This window comes from Salminus brasiliensis, chromosome 1 (genome assembly GCF_030463535.1).
Source record: "Salminus brasiliensis chromosome 1, fSalBra1.hap2, whole genome shotgun sequence".
In the NCBI taxonomy this organism is placed as follows: domain Eukaryota; kingdom Metazoa; phylum Chordata; class Actinopteri; order Characiformes; family Bryconidae; genus Salminus; species Salminus brasiliensis.
Window position 1 is genome coordinate 68687095 of NC_132878.1, and position 22793 is coordinate 68709887.

General features: G+C 42.3%; 1 protein-coding gene across 1 annotated transcript in view; it reads left to right on the top strand.

Moving 5' to 3' along the window:
• Positions 1 to 799: 799 nt before the first annotated feature.
• The window catches only part of LOC140562454 (brain-enriched guanylate kinase-associated protein), a 38560-nt gene continuing 16566 nt past the window's right edge, over positions 800 to 22793 (top strand). The window contains exons 1-2 of the mRNA XM_072688118.1: positions 800 to 1642; positions 7879 to 7907. Of these exons, the coding sequence (XP_072544219.1) occupies positions 800 to 1642; positions 7879 to 7907 (872 nt within the window). The remainder of the gene's footprint in view (positions 1643 to 7878; positions 7908 to 22793) is intronic.

Below are 22793 nucleotides of genomic sequence, written 5' to 3' on the forward strand. Positions count from 1 at the left end.
TGTGTTTGGAAACACTCACGCTGAGCACACTAACGGTGTGAGCATGAGTGAACATACACGCAGGGTCACTCTCTGAAGCACTGACCGTAACTGTAGGGCTGGTACTGATAACAACCTCCAACAGAAAAAATAGAGTTCTGTACATTTACTCAACATGTGTTCTTTGGTACCATCTACAAGAAGATCCACTGATGTAAAGAATCATTTATTCTTGCAACCATTTAAGCAGTGGTTCTTTAAGAATACAGAACTGTTGACTTTATTAAATATTATTATACTAAAGATATTATATTTCTTTTTCAGCAGTTTACGTTATTACAGATGTTCCAATTATGTACAAACTGTCTGGTGACAGTGTTTTGGACCAGGTTAAGCTTTGGATTGAGGTTTTAATTTTTTTCTATATTGTTTTATATAGATTCCTTGTTCATTAAATTCATCCTGAAGTACTTAGGACTTACTTAGTAGTATACAAAGAAAAAACATAATGTGTAATAACAAGTAAAATAATACAATATTATGATGATAAAATTATGATGATAAATATAATTATTATTATTATTATGACAATCACATGATCAATTGTCTGTATTTTCATTCTACTGGATATTTAAAAGCAGCCTGAATGCTGAGTAAGAAATGGCGCAGCCTGACGTCAGGCGGAAAGCACTTTCCTAATTATTGAACGTTGTGGTGTTTTTGGGACACTGTTTGGGGTTAAACGGTTTAAAATCAGGACTGCTCAGCCATTCGTGTCCCAGCCATCACCGCGTCCACTCCAGCCATGCAGGACAGCAGCATGCTGACCAGCTGCTTCTACACCGAGACTCGGAGAACATCATGGAGCTCCACCACCACCTCTTCTACCTCCTCTTCATCCCCTTGTCCTCAACCTCTTCACAGAGGTCCAGTATGGCCTCCAGTGGCCTTCAGAAGCTCCTCAAGCAGCTCCTCCTTCAGAAGCCTGAGCTCCAGCAGCAGCTGGGACAGCGTGGAGTCAGATGCATCCAGCATCCAGCGTCCACTTCTGCCCGGAGACCAAAAAGTGGAGCGCAGCGAGGAGGTCCAGCAACACTGGCCGAGCTACAGAACAGCTTCATGTGGGTCGGTGTCAAGCAGCAGCCAGCAGGGGGCAGCGCTAAGCTGGGAGCAGGGCCGGAGGGGCTCTGTCCTAGGAGTGACCGCTGGTCAGGATTTGGCTCTGATGGGCGGGTCGCTGCAGCAGATGGAGCTAAAAATCGAAGCCAAATTGAAGTTCTCCCAGTTCCTGGACGAGGTGAGCTACCAAGTGCTGAGGCCCACCAACCTGCTGGCCTTGAACTGCCGCAGAAGATCCAGCTCAACCGACTCCACCTGCGTCTCACCACAGGTGCCCTGGGACCAGCTGGAGAACAGGTCACTGCAGGTCAGCATGCAGGAGACAGTGGGCAGAACATACCTGGAGACGGACATCGACAGCGTGTTTAGGGGTGAAGAGCTGAAGGAGGTGAAGGTCAAGAAAGAGACAGCCATAACTTTCGAAAGCAAAGATGCAAAGGATGGTCCAGCCTCTCCGGAGTCCAGTTCCGGATCCTTCCAGAGTTTACGGAGCTTCTCCAAGAACTCGCCCAGAGCTGTTGCATCACCCAGAAGCATCAACAAGGTGGGTCTCCAACCAAAAGGCCTTCTTTACAACAGCTGTCTGTCTTTAAGGTGAAGTTTGTGAATTTTTTTTTTAAAATGATCACATTTAATTATCATAGTTTTATCTTCTATAATGAATCTGTTTGTGCTTTCTATTGATTTGCTTCACTAGTTTTAGGCAGTGGTGAGTGTATGGTCATTTGGCGGCCATTGTAGGAGGTCCATAAACCTGAAAATGTGTCCACAAAATATCAAATATTACCTAAAATTATAAAAATGATACAGAAGTATAAAGTTTAGTTTATTTTTTTATATAAACATGAATATACAGTTGACGTAAATGCTGAATTTTTGTGAGCAACATGAACTTACTCCATTGATTGCTTCAGCCTCTGCCGTCGGCATGGCAACAACCAAGCCGACTGGACGGTTGTGCCCCAGACACTGGAACTTTTGTCAAATGTCTAAAGACTGGGTTTCATTTTAAAGACTCATTTTCCTTTGTGCTGTGAGTAAATGTGCAGATGTGTTGTCCTGTGTGTGTGTGTGTGTGTGTGTGTGTGTGTGTGTTAGAGTAGTAAACAGTGCAGGCAGGCCTGACTCATCCACTGCTCCTGAATCAGACTGTTGTCAGCAGGAGCTCCTGCATTACTCTCTCTCTCCCTCTGTCTCCTATCTCTCCGTCTCTTCTCTCACTTCTTTTCCCTTCCTCTTCTCCCTCTCTCTGCCATGCCTCATTTCCCTGCCTCACACTGTTAAACAGGCTTATATAAACCACACTGCAGCACACTAGCTTTACACACTGCCGCTCAGGCCCGTGCACAGCCATTTTTACGGTGGGGAGGGGCAACATTAGAGACTAACCTTAATGTGTATTAAACTTGCATTCATTTACAGCGTTGCTAACTCTCTTTTGACATCACAGCTGTGTTTCAGAGGAGATTAACTGTGGTGTTAGGATTTTCCCAGTGCAGCCAGGGAGCAGAAATACTGGCAATGGAGACTTGAACCCTGATCACAAGGCTGTGCCCCGATACCTGATTGAAGTTTTGTGCTGCCAGCTTTCCTTGATCTGTTGCTCATTTGGACGGACATGCTAGTCAGCTCTTGTAATGTGATCTGATGCCATGAGCTACAGATCAGACAGAACCATGACAACAGACTGGAAGCAGTGGAAGCACACTGCTGATGCCGATGATACCAGTAATTCCAGCAACTTTCGGACTGGATCAGGCCTTTAGCAGACTAAGCAGGACCGGGGGTTATAGGACAACTGGAGAAATCAACTAGAAGGAAACACATGCAATAAAAGCAGCAGAAAAGTATAAAGCTCCTTGAGAGCCTCCAGTTTAACCTGGATCCATCAGCATGAGAAGCTACAATCTCAGAGTGGTCTGGAATATCTGTTAGATGGTAACTAACAGTTCTCATAGCCGATACATTGGGTGTGGGAGAAATGGGCAGTGTGAAGATCTGAGCCTCTTTGGTGAGAGCCTGATTGTTATGGCCAGACGACTGGGTCCAAGTCCAAGTTGTCCAAGTTCCCAACAGCAAGGCCTGTGTGGGCCCCCAGTCAGCTGTGGTGATGAGCTGATGGTGATGGTGGCTATCCTGTCTGGTCTGAACCAAAAGAACGGCTACTTGTGTCACAGAAATGTGTAAAGATGGTTACAAGAGGAACATGTTACAACACACAGTGCACCCTCGCCTGCCGGGGTGCCTAGCAGACTGGTTTGAGTGCTAAACCCTCATGCTAAGCCCTGCTCAATGTCAAAAGTGCCTGCGGTGAACATGTGTGCATCGAAACTGGACTTAGAGAGATGGATAAAGGTGTTCTGGTCCAATCAGTAATTTTTGTTTTACCATTATGTGGATTGTCGGGTATTTGTGTGCCATTTAACTGTGGGAGGTGCTGGAACAAGAAGTGCGATCAGCGGTGGCTCCACCCCTTAACTTAGATGGCTCAGAGGATCTGCTGTAATGTCTTGGAGCCAGATACCACAGATACAACCTACCTTACCGAGGTCTTGTAGAGGCCGTGTGTTGAGAAACGGCAGCATTATGATATTAACAGTTCAAAGGTGCTGGGATTTTGGGTGTGAAAAACAGTGCTATATGTATATAATTGTGATAAGCTACACAAAATAATGCCATTGATCATGATTAAATATTTAGATAATGTGATTAATCACACTTTTTTATAATCACACTTTTTAAATTATACAACATTTATCACTGATTATGATTTAATACTCAGATAATGTCACAATCACATTTATCACTGATTTTGATTAAATGCACAAATCATGCGTAAATTAATTACACAATTGATGTGATTGGTCACAATATATTACACATGATATATCACTGATCATAATAAAATACTCAAACAATGTGACACTATTAATGACACATAATATATAACTGATCATGGTTAAAAACAAATAATATGATTCATCTATTTCATTTTAATTCGCTATGCAAAATAATGCTACTGTTCAGGATTAAATACACAAATTTGTGTATAAATGCAATTAATCACTTGACTACACAAACGCATATGTGATTAATGAACAATGAATGAATAACAAACTGAATATGATGAATCACAATTAACTACATGAATAATGAGTATTAAATATTTTAGATGTTTGACAGCCCTGATCTAAAGGCTTTTGGGGGTCCAAGGAAGTAATTAAGTGGTCCCAGGGCCCAGAGGACCCTTCTTCTGTACCCGGGTTATAGTTGCGACAACTGAACAGTCTGTTATTGTGCATAAAGAATTGGACAAAGACTGTTCAACCTCCTTTTCTTTCAGCTGCAGATTAACACTGTAAATATGACATGTCCCGAGTTAAAGGACGGGCCTGTTTACTCTGGTGCTCTGTAGATCAGACACTGTGCGTATGTGTGTGTGTGTGTGTGTGAGAGAGAGAGAGAGACTGGTGGGATTGATCTGTGTTTATGTAACGGGCTGAAATGTCGCCTGACTGAGCGCTGGTTCGGCTTGTACAGATGAGCTCTCAGCACAGCAGCTCCATTCACAAAATGTTACGGAGAGAAAAAAGGAGTGAAATAAATAAATAAAGATAAAGTGCATTATCTCCTCATTATCTCAGGACATGTTTACACCACAGATCCATACGTACAGCCAGCGCTGTGCGGCGCAACAGGAGCGAGCACGCCGCCTTCATTTACTGTCTGATTAAAATGCAGCCGTCACCTTAGCAACTGCCTGAAAAAAAGGTGGGCGGTGAGGGGGCAGAGAGACGAGCCTGTGTGTTCCTGCGAGAACGCCGAAAGTGTGTGTGTGTGTGTGAGAGGGTGTGTGTGTGTGTGCCTGTCAGCAACAACACTGTTCCTGTGCTGTCTGTCAAAGTGTGGTTCAGTTTCCAGTTGACGCAGAACACATACACACACACACACACACACAAAACACACACACACACAACAGCCCAATATCCAAGCAACAATTTCAAACTACAATTAACTGCAGTCTCAGCAAACAGGGTTCTACATAGCACTGAAATGGTTCTTTGACTTATAAAACTACATAGAACAATTCTTTGAAGAACAATTTAATCATTTAAGGGGTTCTATGATTGTGATTCTATGATGAAGACCTAAAGAACCTTGGAGAACCAACTTTTATTATTATAGAGAATAATAGTCTGGTTCTATGGCTGGTCACAGTTCCACACAAACCCATGATTGTCACTAAAGAACAGTCAAGAACACTGAGAAGAACAGTTTAAACATTCAGAAGGATTGTACACAAAACCACTGTGTTCACTAAAGAACCTTGAAGAACCCCATTTGTTCTATCATACAGAACAACTGGAAGAATCAAATTGTTCTTTGAGTTGTGACAGGTCTACGCAAAACCACTATGTTCACTAAAGAACCTTGAAGAACCCCATTTTTACTGTCACAGAGAACAACGGGTCTACACAAAACCACTGTGTTCTCTAAAGAACCTTGAAGAACCCTTTTTTTCCAATCATCAAGAGAACAATTGAAACACCCAAACCTTTTTTTTCTGATGTCACAGTTCCACCCATGGTCCTCACTAAAGAACACTGAAGAACCCCCTTTATTTATTGTTCTACACAAACCATTTTGTTTTACTAAAGAACCTTAAGAAAGCCCCTTTTTAAGGGTGATAACACTGTTGTTTTTTTTGCCCATACACTAACTCATCCCACACTCCCCCACTGTTTGGATCTGAATGTGAATGGTTTAATGACTTGTATACGGCCTTTTGACTGAACCTATGATATTTTTTTCCCAAAGGAATGCATGGAAATGGGAAATTCTCCACTGTGTGTGCAAACGTTTGTGTCAGCATGTCACAAGGACACTAGCAACACCCCAGTAATCACCCAAGGATATCACAGGAGCCACCTAGCTGTACCCTTGCAACTAGCTAGAATGCCACAGGAACCACCTCAAGAGATACAATAGTACCCTAACAATGACCTAGCAACAGCCTGGCAATAATCTCCAATACCAGAGCAACACAATAGCAACCACGAGAGATACCCTAAAAACATGCTCGCAACACCAGAGGTATCATAGCACTCTAGCAACCACCTTGGATACCACGTAAACCACTTAGCAATACATGCAATATAATGACCTAAAAAATAAAAAACAGAACCACTTTACACAAAACAGAAACAGCCTAGCAATATCCTAGCAACCACATTGGATACCATAAAATACTCTTATAAATACTATAGCCACTTTAACACCATAGAAACTGCCCAGAAATCACCTAGCAACACTCTAGCAACCTCTTGAGATACCACAGCATACCACTCACCTACAACACTGTAGGAACTACCTGGGACAACATAGGAAATGCTTAGCAACACCTTAGCAACCACCTTAATACAACAGAAACTGGCTGGCAACTTCCTGAGAATTGCCTGAACCCTTCTGTCTCTCTTTTCATGAACTTTTATAGTTACATCATGAATGTTTATCAACAGAACACTGTATTCTCATCATTCTCCTGATGGGTACATATTGTGTGTGTGTGTGTGTGTGTGTGAGAGAGAGAGAGAGAGAGAGAGAGAGAGAGAGAGAGAGAGAGTGTGGATACTGGAGAAATCAGTATTTAGAATGTGAAGCATCTGTTATTTGCTAACGCAGCATTTTACAGCCCTGATCTGCATATGCAAATATAATCAGCATGAACAGGCAGATTTTGTGCTGAAGCGGTTCTGCCATGTGTCTGACCAAACATACAGAACCCGTAACGGAACACCGGCACTGTTCTAATAAACACACCTGAATACTAAGCTGAATGAGAACACGAACTCCAGCACCATCTCACCACTGCATTATTCACACACACACACACACACACACACAGACACACACACACACAGACATACACACAGACACACACAGACAAAGAGAAAGGAGAAAGCTGAAAATGCTCCATCTATCAACAGATGGGACCACCTGTTATCTCTGTCTCTCTCTCTCTCTTTTTCTCTCTCACTGTCTCTCTCTCTTTCTCTCTCTCTCTCTCTCTCTTACTGTCTCTCTCTCTCTGTGCGCAGTGTGGCAACAAAGATTTCCACTCTCACTCTAATCTGTCAAGATCCCCCCTCTTTATTCACACACTCAGAGAGAGAGAGAGAGAGAGAGAGGGAGAGGGAGAAAGAGAGAGAGAGAGAGAGAGAGAGAGAGAGAGAGAGGAGGGAAGGAGAGATGCTGTGAGAGTTGGAAATAGAGGGACAGGGGAACAGATAAAAAACAAGGAGGAGACAGGAAGGGAAGGGAGAGAAAAAAAAAGAGAGAGAGAGAGAGAGAGAGAGAGAGCAAGAGAGGTGTAGTGTGTATGGGAGAGAGCGGGAAAGAAGTAGAGGAGGGAGAGAGAGGGTAGAGAGAGGTGCAGTGTGTGTGTGTGTGTGTGTGTGTGTGAGAGAGAGAGAGAGAGAGAGAGAGAGAGAGAGAGAGAAGGTAGAGAAGAGACAGACAGAACTGGGTAACGAGAGGTGTAGAGTGTATGAGGGAGAGAGAGGGAGATAGGGAAGGGAAGAGAAGAGGGAAAGAGAAAAAAGAGGTAGAGAGAGGTGCATTGTGTGTGTGTGTGTGTGAGAGAGAGAGAGAGAATGTGAGGGAGAGAAGGGGGTAGAGAGAGGTGTAGTGTGTTGCAGTGTCAGTAGCAGTGAGAGCGCAGTGCTGTCTTTTTCACTCGTGTCTTTTCTTCTTTTTATTCCTCTCCATCCATCCATCCAGGCTTCTGATGAGGAGATGAAGACCATAAGGTAAGCTCTCTCTCTCTCCCTATCTCTCACTCTCTCTCTGTCACTCTCTCGGGCTGGGTTTTCCTCAGTGTTTATACAGCAGGTTGCAGATCATTCTGGTGCTTCGCTTCCGAGCGCAGGATTCCCCGACGTTACTCCATCCCTCCATCTGCAGGAGATGAGGTGGTGTGTGATGGGAAGGTAGATGAGGAGCAGCTTTTCCCTCAGTCTGCAAAACAGCAGGATGTTTGATGATGCTGAGGGATTTTTCTGCATGCTAATGTAAGGCTGTGTATGTGTGTATGTTTGTGTGTGTGTGTGTGTGTGTGTGTGCTGCAGGGCAGGGCAGTGTGTCGGCTGGTGCTGATGATGCTCAGTATGTATTTCTGTCAGTCCTCTCTGGTTTGGATCATTCTAGACATCCACCACCAAAATGTTCTCAGTGGTGGGCTGAGTGTGTTTATTAGGCTTTAAGCTTCTGCTGAGTGCTGTGGCTCCATCCTCGGTCTGAGTTAGTCAGAGGAAAGCACGGCAAGGCGAGAGAGAGGCGACAGAGGGGCGAGAGAGGCAGGATGTACGTGTGAAACTCACAGCTTCCCTTGTGTGCTCCAGGAATTATTGCCATGGTGACACACACTGTACTCAGCAGGGCTCCGGCGCAGCACCGCTGAACGGGAGAGCCGACAGAGTCTGATGTGTTTTAGAGAAAGCATGTCTTCAAAACTGTTCCCTGTGCTGCTTCGTTTATAGAACCAAGAGAGGCACGTCATATTAGAGCTCATGTTTCCAGCCTGGTGGAGATCCCTGGTTGAGGTTTTAAAGCATAACATCAATGAATCACTTACAGTAACAGCAGTGATTCAGTAATGGTTCTGATTTAGTAACAGCACTGATTCAATAAGAGCACAGATTCAGTAATAGCACTACTTCTGTAGCAGTACTGATTCAGTAACATCACTGATTCAGTAATACTACTACTTTAGTAGCAGTACTGAATCAGTAACAGCACTGATTCAATAAGAGTGAAGATTCAGTAACAGTAACAGCACTGGTTCAATAAGAGCACAGATTCAGTAATAGCACTACTTCTGTAGCAGTACTGATTCAGTAACATCACTGATTCAGTAATACTACTACTTTAGTAGCAGTACTGAATCAGTAACAGCACTGATTCAATAAGAGTGAAGATTCAGTAACAGTAACAGCACTGGTTCAATAAGAGCACAGATTCAGTAATAGCACTGCTTCAGTAGCAATACTGAATCAGTAACAGCACTGATTCAATAAAAGCACAGATTCAGTAACACATTACTCATTTAGTAAAACCATAGATTCAATAACAGTAAAAGTAACTGGTGTGACTGAGAACACATAACACATCCAGTAACAGCACTCATTCAGTAAAACCCCTGATACAGTTACACAGATTTAAGAACAGCAACAGCACTGATTGAGCAACAGCAATAATTCAATATCACTGATTTAGACATAGTACTGATTCAGGAATTGCACAGTTAGCAACAATAACAAAAGAGATTTACTTACAGCAACAACACCAATTCAGTAACAGCACAGACTAAAGCAAAAGTAACAGCACTGATTCAGTAACAGCACTGATTCAATAAGAGTAACAGCAGCAGTTTAGTAAAAGCACTGATTCGGTTTCTGTAACAGCAAGCATTTAGAAACAGTACAGATTCAGTAACACTAACAGTAATTTACATTTACGGCATTTAGCTGACGCTCTTATCCAGAGCGACTTATAAGGTGACTTGAATTACACAGGTGGGCCAATGTAGTGTTAGGAGTCTTGCCCAGGGACTCTTATTGGTGTAGCGCAGCATACGGCCACTCAGACTGGGAATCGAACCCTGGTCTCCCACATGGTCTCCCTGGTCTCCCACATGGTGTAATAGCTCACTGGCAGCTGGTGGTTTAATCTGTTGCGCCACACCAACCACCGGTAATGATTCAGTAACAGTAACAGTACTGATTCAGTAACAGTAACAGTAATGATTCAGTAACAGTAACACTAACAGTAATGATTCAGTAACAGTAACAGTACTGATTCAGTAACAGTAAAACCACTGCGTCAATAGCACTGGTATGTATATCTATATATCTGAGTCAAGCATTGATTTGAACTTAACCTTAACTTAAAATATGGTCATAATATATTAATAAATATATGCCAATAAAATAGATGACACTGTGTCAACACAGTGACAGCTAACAGTGAGTAAGACACAGTAATGTGGAAACTATGAACACGTTTTAATCAATACATGTTCAATACATGACTCTTGTATCTACCTATCTGTACATCCATCTGTCCGACTAGTGCTGTAGCATTCTAAGCTAAGCCCAAATTAAATATGCGCTGATTATTTAATGATGAAGAAGCTGCTCTCTGCGGGTGCCTGAAGTGTCAGTGTATCTGACGCCCGGGGGAGGAGTGGGGGCTGTCTGTTCTTTTCTCTTGCTCCAGCCCATCATTAGGCCAATTCAGCCCGCTGGAGTGATAGTGTGACACTGTAAGAAGTGAAGGACTGAAGGCTGAATGACAGCGGAGGAGGAGAGCAGTACCCAGCCATTCTGATTCATAACGAGCAACCCAGCATGGCCTTGACCCCTGAGCGCCAAATCTGATGAAATGCCCTGAAATTTCATTTTCCATCCCCTTATTCCCTCACTCTTCTGCTTTAGGAGAACGGTTATTTCAGCCTGACTCACAGTCCAATGAGACATCCGTTTTCTAATGTCCGTTTGCTGACACTTCTACAACAGGGGTAGTGCAGGGCTGGCTGCTTATGAAGATGTAGATTGGATGGGTTACACTGGATTAGTTTTGTGAGGCTGGTGTTAGAAAGTCTAATGCATTTTGTGGCCTAACTTGGCCAAGAACTGCCTACTGTGGCAGGATAGGCCATCTGACTAACAAATAAGTTGTTACATGCATACGGTATCCTGATGTTCTGGGTCAAACCAAGGCATTTTTAAGAGCTGTAAAAAAGACTAGTCTATTATTCAAAACCTGCATGTCAATGTCTGACTGTATAACAGTAAACGCTCCCTAAAGATCACACTAAACCTTTTCAATGTATAGGTTCTCTGTCTTGTTTATGTTAGAGCTAAGGTTAGCTAAGGTTTGGTCTGGTTTAGGGTTTAGATTAGCTTTAAAGCTCTGGGCTTTTTTAGGTTACCTTTAAAGGTTTGGTCTGGTATAGGGTTTAGATTAGGGTTTGGTCTGGTTTAGAGTTTAGATTAGCTTTAAAGCTCTGGCCTTTTTAGGTTACCTTTAAAGGTTTGGTCTGGTATAGGGTTTATGTTAGCTGTAGTGTTTGGTCTGGTTTAGGGTTTAGACTACTTTTAAAAATCTTGTGTGGCATAGGGTTTAGGTTAGCTTTAGGGTTTGATCTGGTTTATGGTTTAGGTTAGTTTTAGAGTTTGATCTAGTTTAAGATTTAGGTTAGCTTTAGGGTTTGGTCAGGTTTAGGGTTTAGGTTAGCTATAGGGTTTGATCTGGTTTAGGGTTTAGGTTAGCTTAGGGTTTTAGGGTTTTAGGGTTTAGATTAGTGTTAATGTTTGATGTGGTTTATGTTTACGGTTTGGTTCAGTTTAAAGTTCAGGTTTTCTTTAGGGGTTAGTCTGATATGAGGTTTAGGGTTTGGTTTTCATGTTGCTCAGAGGTCAGTGAGGCAAGACAGGATATCGCTGGTGGCTGGCTGCATCCAAATAATTTCCTGAAACATCCTCTCCTAGATTCTGCCTGACCTGGTAGACTTGTAGCCGAGTTGCCTGGAAATGCAAAAGATGACAAAATGAGGAATCACAGATTTGTAACTGTTTCCATCAACCTTCTGTGCAAATTACAAGCGATAATATAAACAAAATGTGTTGCTTTATTTATGAGCAAAAAATAAAATAAAAAACCTTTAGATTGAGTGTTTCGGAAGCTTGCTATGTTTATATGTTGCTGTTTGCTAGTATGGGATTCATTTAATCCAATCTGACTGACCTCTCTGGTCATTTTAGGGCATTAGGCTTGCTTATACCTTGTGTCTCCAACAAGAAGCTCTTGAACTGTAGCTTTACATGTTTGGAGCAACCATCCTGGTGTAGACCAGAGAAAAGAGTTTTTCCTATTGAACAGGTGAACTCAGGTGTGTTTTCAGGTGTGCACTATTATTGGGAAGGTTTCTGTTTTAGGTCGGAACTCACAATGACTTGTGCTGGTTACAGAGTTCAGTTGTGATCTGGTGGCCATCTTCATCAGTATCATAGTCTCTATTATCAGGAGTGTTAGAAGTGGTACATCAGGATCATCTGTGTTGAAAGAAGTTACACGTTTCTGGCAATCACACAGCAATTTCTCATGTTACTTAAATTCTGAGATATTACTGGGTCATCTTGCTGCACAGCTTGTTTAAAGTCTATCCACAAATGGTCAATGATGTTCAGGTCAGGGCACTGTGAGGACCACTCTAAAAGCTTGGGTTTGTGTGCCGTTTCCAAAACTCGTCTGGCTTGTAGTTCTGTAGCATACTTCAAATGTTGAGTTTTGTGATGAGTTCACAGTAAAGAGTTCCTTCTTAAGACTCTTCTATGAAGATTGTGTTTATGCAAGTAATGCTGCACAGTGGAACAGTGAACCACCCTCTAAACCTGCAGGTTCTTGGTAGTCATATGGGGGTATTGATTTTCCTGTTTTATCATTAGACAAACAATCACTTAAATCACATGCACGTACAAGTAGATCCCAGGGGTGTTCAGTGGGGTTGATATCCCACAAATATCATGGCTTTTAGCAAATGCCTGATATTTAAAACCCAGGGGTAAAAATGGATTTTGGAGTGTGCCATTTCTGAGGTGAGTCATTCGCATCAGTGGAAGTGATTGGACTGAAATCACATGAGGGTTGATTCCATATTTGGTGGCAGTACTACACATCAACGTTAGCCGTGGGAGAGAAATGCGAAACCTTTATGTCCAAAAGCATCTGGACGATCTTCTAATGAGTGAGTCCAGCTTTAAGGTGATTGACACAGGCGCCCACACACAGCTTGTGTAACATGGGCTAGAGGGGTGTAAAGTCCCCAGCATTGGGCTGTGGAGAAGTAAGAACATTTCTTTTAGCAAATTTAATGATTTTAAGTCTAAATATCTAATATTTGGAAAATATATATTATTATTTATTTATACACCTTTTTACTTGTTTTAAGCAATTGTATCTTGTGACACTGCTTTATTCCACTGACAGATACAATTACTGTGCTTGTAGTGCATCCAATACCTCTAATCCATTATAAATGATGCTCTCATGGGGCAGAATGCAGTCAAATCCTCCTCACAGCAATGTTTCAATACCTAGTCATACTAGATGTCTGTTACTGCAGAAAGGGGGACAAACTCCCTATTAGCACAGTGTGTTTGCTGTGTTGTGTGATGACTCTGAGGGAAAAGAGTCAGCTCTAAGACATAACTCTTGCCTTAAATCTGTGAACAAAGTGCTGCAGTCCTAACAGTCTATGTGTGTATGTGTGTGTGTGTGTGTGTGTGTGTGTGTGTGTGAGAGAGAGAGAGAGAGAGAGAGAGAGAAAGTGTGTGTACACACGTGTGCCTTGTGCAATTTCACATGTCCTACACAGTCAATACAATATTCATCCAGTAATAGGCAGCGATATTCAATAACGCTGATCTATAGCTCTCAGCAAAAAGCCTCATTACACCACTGCAGCATAGCCAGTGTGTGTGTGTGTGTGTGTGTAATGTAGAGTCAGGCAGGGCAGACGATGAGGTGATACAAGCGTGAGTGGCTTTTATTTAAAAGATCAGAAGGAAAGCAGTAGTAAAACAGGAGCAGATTTGGCAGATTCATCTATATAGACACTTACATGGACTCGAATGGATGCTAAAAATGGATCTCACAGTTTAGCCAGATAACCAAAGTCAAACCTGTCCAATAGAAGAGGAGCTGAGGGATCATCCTACCGGACAGTCCTGTACTTTTGGCTACACCTATCTACACTCCTGTAGACGTCCTGTTAGTTTTTGTGGTTGTTAGCCATGGGTGCCAGTATTACAGCACTTTCTAACACAGAAACATTGAAGATGCTATTTGAATTGTTCATCAGGAACACAGGTACTCTTACTACATGTCTGAAGGTCCATCTCAAATATTACTGAGTAACTGCTAAATTAACATCAGACCTTTGATGAGCTCAAATGTGTTACTGCATATGTTACATAATTCAATTTGACCCCTTGGACTCTGTACTACAGTGCTTTCATAATGAACATCAGTTTCATAGGCCCTACAGTAGAACCCTGAGGGATTTCACAGGATATGCTAAAGCAAATGGTTGCCAAATCATCCAATCAATAGTTTCTGCATTAGGATTAAAAACCGAATAAGAAGCCTGGGGTTCATTGGGCAACTTTACTTTAATTGGGCAAGGTTAATTGTAGGTGACATATTAATGTAAATCTTGTAAGTGTTTAGTGTGTGTTTTCTTTTCTCTTCGACACACACACACGTTTTTTTCAGAATATGTGTTTACACTATACGTAAATTTTCAAAGCAAATGCACAGTATTGACAAAATTATTGGGACACCTGCTCATATCATTGCTTCTTCAGAAATCAGGGGAATTAAAAAAGAGTGTATCCTGCTTTTGTTGGAGTAACTGTCTTTACTGTCCAGGGAAGAAGGCCTTTTACTAGATTTGATTACTTTTAATACTTTTTCAACTTTATATATTATTATTTAACTTTATTTATTGTTTAGTGTATTTTTTATCTCTCTTACTGTAATACTTGTTAGTCAAACTTGTGTTGCTCTCACCAAGCACAATTCAAGTAAGTGTGACATTCTTGGAGAAATTGAGTGATTCTGATTCTCATTCTAAATCTGATTTGGAGCATTGCTGTGAGGATTTGATTGCATTCAGTAACAAGACCGTTAGTAAGGTCAGGATGGTGGATGATCACCACCACACCTCATCCCCAACTCATCCCAAATGTATTTAATGGAGCACCATCATTCCAGAGAACACAGTTCCACTGCTCCACAGGTCAATGCTGGGGGCTTTATACCCCTCTAGCCCACATCTGGCATGGTGCCCAGAGGTTTATCTGCTCTGTGGAAAAGGCATGTTGGATCAGGTATGCTGGATTAGGTGTGTTAGATCAAATGTGTTAGATCAGGTGTGTTTGATCAGGTGTTCTGGGCTAGGTATGCTGGATTAGGTGTGTTAGATCAAATGTGTTAGATCAGGTGAGTTTGATCAGATGTATTGTACCAGTTGTGGTGGATAAAGTGAGTTGGATCGTACATGTTGGATCAGATGTGCTGAATCAGGCGTGCAGCATCATGTGTTGGGTCAGGTATGTTCGATCAAGAGTGCTAGAGTAGATGTGGTAGTTAAGGTGTGTGGAGCCTTGGATCAGTTGAATTGGGTGTGTTGGATCACATGTTAAATCAGGCTTGTTAGATCATGTGCATTGGATCAGGACCTTTGGATCACGTGTGCTGGATCAGGTGTGGTACAGCAGAGTTGCTGGATCTGGGGTGTTGATCAGGTATGTTGGAATATTTGAGTTTGTATAGAATCAGATTTCATCACTTACACTCACACTAACTTTTGTATGAGACTGTCTATGACACTGTGTGGAGTTCCAAGTAAGGGATTGTAGAGAACGGGGCGTTGGAAAGCTCTGGACTATATTTAGTGGGTATGTAAAATTCTGGGCCACAGTAAGTGGGTATGTAAAATTCTGGGCCATGGTAAGTGGGTATGTAAAATTCTGGGCCATGGTAAGTGGGTTTGTAAAATTCTGAGCCATGGTAAGTGGATTTGTAAACTTTTAGGTCACAGAAAGTGGGTTTGTAAAATCCTGGGCCACAGTAAGTGGATTTATAAAATTCTGGGCCACAGAAAGTGGATTTGTAAAGTTTTGGGTCACAGTAAGTGGATTTGTAAAATTCTGGGCCACAGTAAGTGGGTTTGTAAAATTCTGGGTCAGAGTAAAGGAGCTTTGTAAAGCTCTAGACTATATTTAGTGGGTTTGTAAAATTCTGGGCCACAGTAAGTGGGTTTGTAAACTTCTGGGCCACAGTAAGTGGGTTTGTAAAGTTCTGTTTGAAGTGTGAGGGCTCCATCATGGTTAAAAGGGTCTCAGCTGTTGGCATGTCTAGTTGTGCAGGCTTTGATGGTCCTGAGTCTTCTTTCAGTGAAAAGGTGATGTTTAGAGTGAGAGGGGTAGACTATAATCTTGGCAGAGCGCTTTGTGATCCTACTGTAGCAGTTTTACAGAGACTTTTTCAGTAACGAATTCTGGCACAGAACTGCTGCCACTGTTTTCCATTTGTAACAATTGACTGCAAACTGCAACATTGTCTCACATTCACTTCCAATCCCATCTAAATCATCCTTATCTAAAACACCCACATAAATTACATATATTAGTGGTTATTTTTCCTGTGGAAGTGGACCAGTGAAGAGCTTGCTTTGCCATGGTGCTAGAAAAATTGCCAATTTTCAGTTAACCTTTCCAAGATTTTAACACGTTTGTTTCCAAACAAAACTTACAAATGAAATTTATGGGTCAGTGGCGTAACAGTGTGAGTACATTACATATCAGTGATGTTACAGTAGGGAGTGTTTTATGGGTCAGTGATGTAACAGTGTAGAGTAAATGTTAAAGTATAGAGTGTTTTATAGGTCAGTGGTGTAGCAGTATAGAGTGTTTTAAGGGTCAACTGACATAAGAGTATAGTGTTTTATGGGTCAGTGATGTAGTAGTATAGAGTGTTTTATGGGTCAGTGATGTAACAGTATAGAGTGTTTTATGGGTCAGTGGTGTAACAGTATAGAGTGTTTTATGGGTCAGTGGTGTAGCAGTATAGAGTGTTTAAGGGTCAGTGGTGTGGCAGTATAGAGTGTTTTATGGGTCAGTGGTACAACAGCATAGAGTGTTTTATGGGTCAGTGACGTAGCAGTATAGAGTGTTTTATGGGTCAGTGGTGTAGCAGTATAGAGTGTTTTATGGGTCAGTGGTATAGCAGTATAAAGTGTTTGAGGGTCAGTGACGTAACAGTATAGAGTGTTTAAGGGTCAATGGTGTTGCAGTATAAAGTGTTTTATGGGTCAGTGGCATAGCAGTATAAAGTGTTTTATGGGTCAGTGGTGTAACAGTATAGAGTGTTTTATGGGTCAGTGGCATAACAGTGTGAGTACATTACATGTCAGTGGTGTTACAGTAGGGAGTGTTTTATGGGTCAGTGACGTAACCGTGTGAAGTAAATGTTACAGTATAGTGTTTTATGGGTCACTGATGTTACAGTATAGAGTGTTTTATGGGTCAGTGATGTTACAGTATGGGGTGTTTTATGGGTCAGTGATGTAGTAGTATAGAGTGTTTTATGGGTCAGTGATGTAGTATAGAGTGTTTTATGGGTCAGTGGTGTAACAGTGTGAAGTATGTTATGGGTCAATGATGTTACAGTATAGAGTGTTTTATGGGTCAGTGATGTTACAGTATGGGGTGTTTTATGGGTCAGTGATATAACAGTATAGAGTGTTTTATGGGTCAATGATGTTACAGTATAGAGTGTTTTATGGGTCAGTGATGTTACAGTATGGGGTGTTTTATGGGTCAGTGATGTAACAGTATAGAGTGTTTTATGGGTCAGTGATGTTACAGTATGGGGTGTTTTATGGGTCAGTGATGTAACAGTATAAAGTGTTTTATGGGTCAGTGATGTAACAGTATAGAGTGTTTTATGGGTCAGTGGTGTAGCAGTATAGAGTGTTTAATGGTCAGTGGTGTAGCAGTATAGAGTGTTTTATGGGTCAATGGTGTAGCAGTATAGAGTGTTTAAGGGTCAGTTGTGTAGCAGTATAGAGTGTTTAAGGGTCAGTGGTGTAGCAGTATAGAATATTTTATGGGTCAGTGGCATAGCAGTATAGAGTGTTTTATGGGTCAGTGGTGTAACAGCATAGAGTGTTTTATGGGTCAGTGGTGTAGCAGTATAGAGTATTTTATGGGTCAATGGTGTAGCAGTATAGAGTGTTTTATGGGTCAGTGGTGTAACAGTATAGAGTGTTTTATGGGTCAGTGGCGTAGCAGTATAGAGTGTTTTATGGGTCAGTGGTGTAGCAGTATAGAGTGTTTTATGGGTCAGTGGTGTAGCAGTATAGGGTGTTTGAGGGTCAGTGACGTAACAGTATAGAGTGTTTAAGGGTCAGTGGTGTAGCAGTATAAAGTGTTTTATGGGTCAGTGGTGTAGCAGTATACAGTATTTTATGCGTCAGTGGCGTAGCAGTATAGAGTGTTTTATGGGTCAGTGGCGTAGCGGTATAGAGTGTTTTATGGGTCAGTGGTGTAACAGCATAGAGTGTTTTATGGTGTCAGTGGCGTAGCAGTATAGAGTGTTTTATGGGTCAGTGGTGTAGCAGTATAGAGTGTTTTATGGGTCAGTGGTGTAACAGTATAGAGTGTTTTATGGGTCAGTGATGTAACAGTATAGAGTGTTTTATGGGTCAATGGTGTAGCAGTATAGAGTGTTTAATGGTCAGTGGTGTAGCAGTATAGAGTGTTTAAGGGTCAGTGGTGTAGCAGTATAGAGTATTTTATGGGTCAGTGGTGTAGCAGTATAGAGTGTTTTATGGGTCAATGGTGTAGCAGTATAGAGTGTTTAAGGGTCAGTTGTGTAGCAGTATAGAGTGTTTAAGGGTCAGTGGTGTAGCAGTATAGAATATTTTATGGGTCAGTGGCATAGCAGTATAGAGTGTTTTATGGGTCAGTGGTGTAACAGCATAGAGTGTTTTATGGGTCAGTGGTGTAGCAGTATAGAGTATTTTATGGGTCAATGGTGTAGCAGTATAGAGTGTTTTATGGGTCAGTGGTGTAACAGTATAGAGTGTTTTATGGGTCAGTGGCGTAGCAGTATAGAGTGTTTTATGGGTCAGTGGTGTAGCAGTATAGAGTGTTTTATGGGTCAGTGGTGTAGCAGTATAGGGTGTTTTATGGGTCAGTGACGTAACAGTATAGAGTGTTTAAGGGTCAGTGGTGTAGCAGTATAAAGTGTTTTATGGGTCAGTGGTGTAGCAGTATACAGTATTTTATGCGTCAGTGGCGTAGCAGTATAGAGTGTTTTATGGGTCAGTGGCGTAGCGGTATAGAGTGTTTTATGGGTCAGTGGTGTAACAGCATAGAGTGTTTTATGGTGTCAGTGGCGTAGCAGTATAGAGTGTTTTATGGGTCAGTGGTGTAGCAGTATAGAGTGTTTTATGGGTCAGTGGTGTAACAGTATAGAGTGTTTTATGGGTCAGTGATGTAACAGTATAGAGTGTTTTATGGGTCAATGGTGTAGCAGTATAGAGTGTTTAATGGTCAGTGGTGTAGCAGTATAGAGTGTTTAAGGGTCAGTGGTGTAGCAGTATAGAGTATTTTATGGGTCAGTGGTGTAGCAGTATAGAGTGTTTTATGGGTCAATGGTGTAGCAGTATAGAGTGTTTAAGGGTCAGTTGTGTAGCAGTATAGAGTGTTTAAGGGTCAGTGGTGTAGCAGTATAGAATATTTTATGGGTCAGTGGCATAGCAGTATAGAGTGTTTTATGGGTCAGTGGTGTAACAGCATAGAGTGTTTTATGGGTCAGTGGTGTAGCAGTATAGAGTATTTTATGGGTCAATGGTGTAGCAGTATAGAGTGTTTTATGGGTCAGTGGTGTAACAGTATAGAGTGTTTTATGGGTCAGTGGCGTAGCAGTATAGAGTGTTTTATGGGTCAGTGGTGTAGCAGTATAGAGTGTTTTATGGGTCAGTGGTGTAGCAGTATAGGGTGTTTGAGGGTCAGTGACGTAACAGTATAGAGTGTTTAAGGGTCAGTGGTGTAGCAGTATAAAGTGTTTTATGGGTCAGTGGTGTAGCAGTATACAGTATTTTATGCGTCAGGGGCGTAGCAGTATAGAGTGTTTTATGGGTCAGTGGCGTAGCAGTATAGAGTGTTTTATGGGTCAGTGGCGTAACAGCATAGAGTGTTTTAAGGGTCAGTGGTGTAACAGTGTGGAATACATTACAGGTCAGTGATTCTCTTTTTGTCTCTTCTGTCTTACCCAATTCTTAATGTTTTCTCTCTCTTTCTCCTTTCTCCCTCACTCCCTTCTGTCCTTTCTTTCTTTTCCTCTCTCACAATACAGAAAGACTGATTATGTCTCTCTCCTCTCTTTCTTTATTCTTATTCTCATTCTCTTCCTTATATCTGCACATTATCTTTCTTTGTCTCACTTTCTAACTGGCCTATCTACCACCTGGATATGATGGTCCGGCCCCTCACACTGTGTAGTTTGTAGTATGATACCACACAGTGTGGGCATCTGTTAGCTGATGTAACAGAATTAGCAGTTAGTGTTCTCCTCCAAGTATGTTGAACTCCAGTGGTGGAGCAGCAGTTTGAATAGATGTGGTGGAGCTTGTGTCTCGGAGGAAGAGCATGTTAGTCCTCACTCTCCCAGAGCTGGTTGCATTGTGCTGGTAGCATCTCCATCTGCAGATGAACAATTCCCATACCGCTGCGTCCCGGTGTGAGTGCTCTCTCCATGATTATTCAGTGCTGCTTTCCATTAAACATCACAGCAAATATAGGTGTGTATGTGAGTGTGAGGTGTGAGTCAGCCTCACTGGGTTTCCGAGGATGCACTGCGGTGAAGGAGTTTCCTGGGAGGAAATCAGTCAGGACTGAGAAACACAATACAGAGAGACTGATTATCTCTCTTCCTTTCTCCCTCTTTCTTTACATCCCCTCCTCCTTTATTTTTCTCATATTTACTCTCTCTCTCACACATTCCTTCATCTTCTATCTCTTTTAATTGCCCTCTCTCCCATCTTTCTCTCTCCTGCCTCTCTCATTCTTTCCCCTTTTCCCTTAATTTCTCTCCATGTCTCCAGTTCTCCTCCCTTGCATTCCTTCTATCTCTCTTTTCCTTGCACTCCCTCACCTCTTTATCTGCCTCCTATTTTTCTACCTCCTCACTTTCCTTCCTCTCTGTCTCCAATTTTTCTCCTCCCCCTTTTTTATCTTCTCATTCTACTCTTCCTCTTCTTTCTTGACTCTTTCTCTCGTTCGTTTCTCTCTCTCTCTCTTTCTGTGTTGGTCAGTGTTAGTAGGTGAGATATTTAGGAAAAAATGGTGTTGAATTAACCTCCTGCTGTGTGTGTGTGAAAGAGAGAGAGAACGAGAGAGAGAGATAGAGAGAGCGAGAGAGAGAGAGAGACTCACACAAGCACCAAGTGATGACTCACACATAGGGAGTGAAGAAAAAACACACATACATACACACATACACACACACACACACACACACACACACACACAAAGCCTTCGCCATCTGGATAGACAGAGGCCAAAAAAGGGGAATTAGCACAGGGACAGTGTGTGTGGGGGTGTGTGTGTGTAAGTGTGGTCTAACCCTTTCTTTCCTAGTCTGTTGCTTTAGTGACCCTACTGTCGGCCTGCTCCGTCACTACCAATCTCTCTGTTCAGGAGCACAGCCGCACCAGAGACCAGAGCACCAGAGGGGGCGCTACATCTTCACCAGCACCTTTACCAACACGTTAAAGCGATAGTCTAGTGTCAAAATGCCCACTTCCTCCCGCTTCTTTACACTAGAGCTATGAGGCTAATGCTTATGCCCAACCAATTAGCACTGGAACTAAGTAAATGTTAAACCATCAGCTTCCTATTCGGCATCTCCATATTCCAATTTTTTGTTCCACCTTAATTGAGGCAGTAGCCTGAGGTGCCAGAATGTCACTGCTGCACCACCTTAAGGTGCATTTTTTATAGAAGTGTTACTGTCTTGCCTTAAAGCACTAGTACTTATTTGGTGGGGTATAGGCTTTCACTGCTTGTTAGCCACATTAGCCTTAAGCTGCAGTGCTAAACAATGGGGTCTAAGCCTCCACTACTTGTTAGTCTCAAATCTCCAGTGCTAATTGGTGTGTATAAGCTCCCACTGCTTGTAAGCCACATTTGCCTTGAGCTCCAGTGCTAATTGGTGGGGTATACGCTTCTACTACTTGTTGGTCACATTCACCTCATAGCGACAGCATAAGAAGAAGCACCAACTGTGTCTTGGTTAATCGACTGGAGGACAGTGGGGAAATCATACTTTCTTTGCCGAACCATTGGTTTAATGACATCTGTCCTCTTGCTGCTACCTGTGTTTCTGTGAATGATTGGCAGCGTATGGAATGCCTGAACCTGCAAAACCTCACCTGGTTTTCTCTCCCCTGTTGGCAGGACGCTCACCCAGCGGCGTCTCAGAGCTTCAGGGAAAACGTAACAGAGTCCCACCGTGTGTCAAGCAGAGAAGCGAACAAAGAGATAGAGAGAGAGAGCGAGAGGGAGGGGGAACTGGGTTTAAAATCTACATGCGAGCTGGCGTTCCCAAACAAACCATGAAAAAGATTTATATCGGCAAAACGGCCCTCAAAACTGCTCGCAATGGTTGTAAACACCAGAAAAAGAGGTAAGAGAACACGAATGTCCGTGCCTTCCGCCCACCTGGATCATCTCATCATCCATTATCGAGTGTCGCATGCGCCTGCAGTGAGTGTGATTCTGTAAACAACAAACGCGCAACAGAACAACACAAACAACACAAACAACTGTTCATGCAGCTCGTGACTAAGAGGGAGAGTTCTTCAGTGGTTCAGATGATTCATTTCCAGTGTAAAGTGGGGTTACAGGTCACACAATAACACACACTGATTCACTCGGGACACTTTCCAATTAGTGTGTTTAGGGGCATGCAGGCTATGTTAATGCTACAATATTAAAGCAGTACTCCAGGGTTTTCTTCCTAATAGCTATCTGCCCTAACTCTACCATGCCGCTGATTAC